At 33.2% G+C, this 4773-nt stretch overlaps 1 protein-coding gene across 1 annotated transcript; it reads right to left on the bottom strand.

Moving 5' to 3' along the window:
- Positions 1 to 287: 287 nt before the first annotated feature.
- LOC134851614 (sulfotransferase 1C4-like) lies at positions 288 to 4161 on the bottom strand. Its single transcript, XM_063867770.1, has 4 exons — positions 4107 to 4161; positions 2991 to 3202; positions 2349 to 2708; positions 288 to 673 (listed from the first exon to the last, which is right to left on the bottom strand). The coding sequence occupies exons 2-4, from the start codon at positions 3176 to 3178 to the stop codon at positions 358 to 360; spliced, it is 864 nt and encodes a 287-aa protein (XP_063723840.1). The 5' UTR covers positions 3179 to 3202; positions 4107 to 4161; the 3' UTR covers positions 288 to 357.
- Between the last annotated feature and the right edge of the window lie 612 nt (positions 4162 to 4773).

Here is a 4773-nt window from a genome sequence, read left to right on the forward strand (position 1 = left end):
ATAGAATGATCAGTTTTCTCAATCATGATGATAGTTTAAAACCTAAAAAAATTAGTGGGAATTTCCATTATGAGTTAATGTTAACAAATCAAAAAAAATTCACAAATTCTTCCTCATTTAAAAAGATTTGCCTGTATAGTGTTTCTGATGCCAAAGACAGCGTTTATAGCCGCAAAACTTATAAATATGACGCAGTTTGTGGCATGGCTAATTTTTAAAAATTGTTTCTGAATTTTTCCCTTGCAAACGAAACTTTAGGACAAACGTTAAAAAGGGCAGTCAAAACATTCAAGTGTTAGCTTTAAATCTGTTAATCAAATTTTTAAAATAGCTAAGTTGTTTAATACTGCAGATACTTTACAGGAACTTGGCTAAAATTTCATCATCCTGGAAAGTTTTTCTTGTCATTTCGTCAAACTTCTCGGACATTTCCGCCGTGAATTTTCTCTTCCACGCATTTAGCTCACCTTTGTTTACCATGCCTTTCTCAAGTGGTGAGCTTTTCTCGTATCTCACTTTCATAGAATCTAGAGATGTAAGCTTTCTTAATTCTCGCACGTAGAGGTGGTCTGCATGCGTTAGGTCTAAGAAGTTGCCGATTTCAGAGACTGTTTTCTCGAAGTTCTGATATAGATCCTCATAATGAACCAGCAGATTGTTCTCGTTGAAGTCCCTTCGATTACATAAGTGCATCGAATTACAAAGTAAGTTTTATATTTATTCAAAAAATTTGTTGATCTCAAAACTAGATCTACGTCCAAAGAGTTTTCAGGTACCACCATTTTCTGAAAAAATCTCAAGCTTTTGCGGATTTAAAAGCACGATCTCAACCTAAACAAACCTCCCCATGAAATCAAACCTCCCGCATTTGAGAAAAGTGAAAAAAAATCGATTATAATGGATTTTCGTGGTCTGAGACATTGTCAATATAAACAACTCCCACCCGCATTTAAGAAAAGAGAAAACAAATCGATTATAATGGATTTTCGTGGTCTATAATGTTGTACATATAATCGATTCCCATGTTACGTTTAGGCAACAAAATTGGACTAAAAATGGATTTAAATCCATTTTTTCTCGCCAAAACAAAATGCATTATAAATCATTTTGAATCCATTATAATGGATTTTATAATGAGTAGGAAATCACATTAAAATGGATTTTTTTCCACTTTAATTTTGTTTTGCGCGTCGTGCAAAATTTTGCAAGAATTTCAGCATTTATCAAGTGAGTGATGCGGAAACTTTGCAAAGCGAATGTACGGCCTGGCCTAATCCATTTCAAAACCTAAACTCAAATTGCAAAAAGATTCCGTTGAGCTCACCCTTCCCCCCCAACGTCTGCCCCTTTGCTCCCCTTCAATCCCCCTAACGTTTGCCCCTTTGCTCCCCTCCCCCACTGAGCCCCTCCACATGACCAGCCCCCCCCTCACCACCTGAACAAATCCCCACCCCACCACCTGAACCACCTTTATATGCATGTTACGCTCAGACAACAAAGTTAGACTAAAGATGGAAAGAAATCCATTTTTTCTCGCAAAAACTTAACGCATTATAATTCATTTGAAATCAATTATTTTTGTTCCGTTTTTCATTATAAAAGTAACGGAATATTTGTGCGCAGGCAATTTTTTTTTTCTTCAGAGAAATTTCGACTTCTTAACTAGCCATTATTGACGGAGTTTTTTATATCATTCAAAAATTTTTGTTGTCCTGAGCTTAAATTTGAAAAGATTTTTTGTTATATAAAAATAAAATGCAGGGCTAAAACAAATTTCAAACATTTGAAAACTATACTTTTCTAAAATTTTGTTGAGCTGTGTAAAAAGCTTTTTCGATACAACTTCCTTATCTATTAACGTAAAAGTTTTAGCGTAATTTTTGTTCAATTAAAAAACCAAATCGACCCATTATTAAGGTAAAATTTGGTGAAGTAATAAGATTTCGGGGAAGTAACTGCACGATAATAACCCTGGTGAAGTTTTGAGCAACTTTTGCTCAGTTCATTTTTTGTCTAATCTTAACCCACTTTGAGAGAAGCGCGCTTAAGTTTCCAAACATTGTTCGTTTTGTCAGGGATTTTTGAACCAGCGCTGCAGTCTTCAAGTAGGAAATGACGACTAAGCGAATCTTTTGATAGCGCATTCTAAGAAAACGTATTCTGTTGAATTCTTTGTCACTTTTCAAGATCTTGCAAAACCTGATCGGATGCAGGGTTGATAAAAAAAGATTAACAAAAAGCGTTGGCTGAGATAATTCAAAAATTTATTCAACTTAACATTTTATTTTTGACTCCGTAGCCAAAAAAGAGGAAGCAGAGGTTTGAACTACAAGACTAAAAGATCTCACCTGTACTTTTTGATCCACGCTTTGTTCCAATCCCACCAGCTACCATAGAACACTTTTCCCTCAAGAAACAAGTTTAAGAATTCCTCCAAATTATCAGTTTTCATAAACCCTTTCAAAGTCCGCTCAGTTTTGTAGAAATTGAAGTGACTCAATGCCGTGTCTTTAGGGTTCCGCACAACTAAGATATTTTTTCGAAGGTGTGAAAAGATTTCACGAGGTGCTAAGTGGGGTGGTAGGTGGTTTTTCATCATTCGAGGTGTACGGGTTATTTGGTGTGCCAACTTATATCCGCAACCTTCGTCTATGAAATGAAGTTCCAGATTAGGAAATGTCGTCCGCATTTCGACAACCCCAGTTTTGCTATTTTGGTGTAGATATTGGCATAGATCAATTTGAATAGCCTTAACTTTTACTATATTTGTAGTGAAAAACGGTAGCTTAAATTTTTTTCAGATCATTTTTTTCGGGCTTTAAAGAGACGATAAAGGATACAGCAGCTGACCAATAACCAGTATCAGCCCAGCCTCAAAAGATCTGTTTACTGGTTTTGCTCCGCTATGGCGTGCTTGGCCTTAAAAAAACTCTTTTTTGTAGTTCAATTTATTGTTGGATCACATTATTCGTTTTCCTTCAAACTGATCCCTTAATTCTTCTAATCCGTAGACCATCCCAACCAGGATACTTTGAGTCCAGGTAGTTCCCGTTCTTGGAAATGTTGTCAAATATATGTCCCGCTCTCGTCCCTGGAAATCTCTGGTGGCAAGAATAGACTCTTCCGTATAGGCTCCCTCAATATAAACACCTTCAATGGTAAATGAATTTTGAATCATTTTTTCAGTTTGACCGATAAATTGCTACCCGCACTGACAAAAATGAATTAGGGTCGATTTTAGAATGAAAAAAATATTTTGAATAAATTTAGATCGATTTTAGAATGATGAAGTACGAAGATTAAATATAAATGGTAAAAATTGATTTGGATTGATTTAAAATCGATTTAAATTGATCGTAAATTCCAGCTACAAAAATTTATTTAAATCGATTTAAAAGCAGTTTTTCCAGTTTTGAATTTTTATTATTTTTAAGGGGACTAAAATGGATTTAAATTGATTTAAATCGATTTTTCATTCGAGTTTCATCAGTTTCGAATGTTTATTGCTTTTATTCATTGCCTATCATTTTACATTTTACATCCATAGCGTATTGTAGCATAAAAAAGACCAAATGAAAAGACCAAAATATCGATAAAATTCTTTGATTTCCTTGCATATTTTCAGTTCAAAAGCTGATCTATTTTGACTCTTTTCTTGATTAGTTTCATAAGAATTTGCTCAAAATCTTATTTACATTCATGATTTTCTATGATTTGAATGCATTTTTTGAGATCAAAACCTGACCCTTTTCTGACCTTTTTCTTGTTTGTCATATAGGATTTTGTCCATAATCTGATACAAAATGATTTTCTATAATTTCATTGCATATTTTCGAGCTTAAAATCTGATTTATGTGGATCATTTTTTTGAATTCTATAACATCTGCGACATGTGTTTTTTTTAAATAGAGAATAAAATATTTCAATTATATTTTTCTGAAGAATTTTTTTGCCGTGTTAGCAAAAAAATGATTTTTTTTCAGTCTGAAAATCCATCTAAATCGATTAAAATCATTTTTTAGACACTTAAAGTGATCCACAATTTTGAGGAAGATCGATTTAAATGATCAATTTAATCGTGCGGGTAGAGTGAATATTTAGCAAACACTTAAATTGAAATCTTGAAGAACAACAAAGTTTAAAACCTTATCTTTAGTTCAAGACGAAGAACTCATTATTAATACTTGATAACTAAATCCGGTTTATGTTTCTATTTTTATCAAAATGACGATTTAAGCTAACTGATTTTAGATATCGCATGGTTAAATCGTTGAGGTTGAGAAGATAATATTTAATATTTTTCAATTTTAATATAAGTTTACAAATGCTTATTTTCTAAGTAGCTGTTCGTAAAAAAATTACCAAAAGGTTATTTGAAGTACGCTCGCTTCAAACATGCGCAACCTTTTCGGCTATGTCTTCTTGGGCATCATTTTGAATTATTTGTCGATCACCATTGTGCTAAATATTTAGTTCTTTTTTGCAGGAGAATAAAAGATTATGCGACAGCAACAACAAAAACTTTTCTCTAAGAAACTGACGTTTTCTTTATTTTTATGCAACTGAAAGGCTAATATTAACTGAGTTTTTCGTGTCGAGAATTTCTTTTAAGGAATTAAAACTCAAAACAATTGTCGTCTCCTTTCAGACAGATGGAAATGTGAACAAAATGTATTGGTAAAACTTTGAATTACTTCGATAACCCTGCGGTTTTACTTTAGGGTTACTTATAAAATCTTTGGGGATCATCTGAGCTTGGCATCACTTTTATAT

Source organism: Symsagittifera roscoffensis, chromosome 7 (assembly GCF_963678635.1).
Source record: "Symsagittifera roscoffensis chromosome 7, txSymRosc1.1, whole genome shotgun sequence".
Classification (NCBI taxonomy): Eukaryota; Metazoa; Xenacoelomorpha; order Acoela; family Convolutidae; genus Symsagittifera; species Symsagittifera roscoffensis.

Bases quoted from the DNA above. Each gene is read 5' to 3' on its own strand.
- LOC134851614 (XM_063867770.1), bottom strand. From the start codon at position 3,178: ATGATTCAAAATTCATTTACCATTGAAGGTGTTTATATTGAGGGAGCC. The intron at 2,709-2,990 runs GGATCAGTTTGA...ACACCAAAATAG, and splicing joins TACGGATTAGAAGAATTAAG to CAAAACTGGGGTTGTCGAAA. The intron at 674-2,348 runs GTGAGATCTTTT...ATGTAATCGAAG, and splicing joins GCGTGGATCAAAAAGTACAG to GGACTTCAACGAGAACAATC.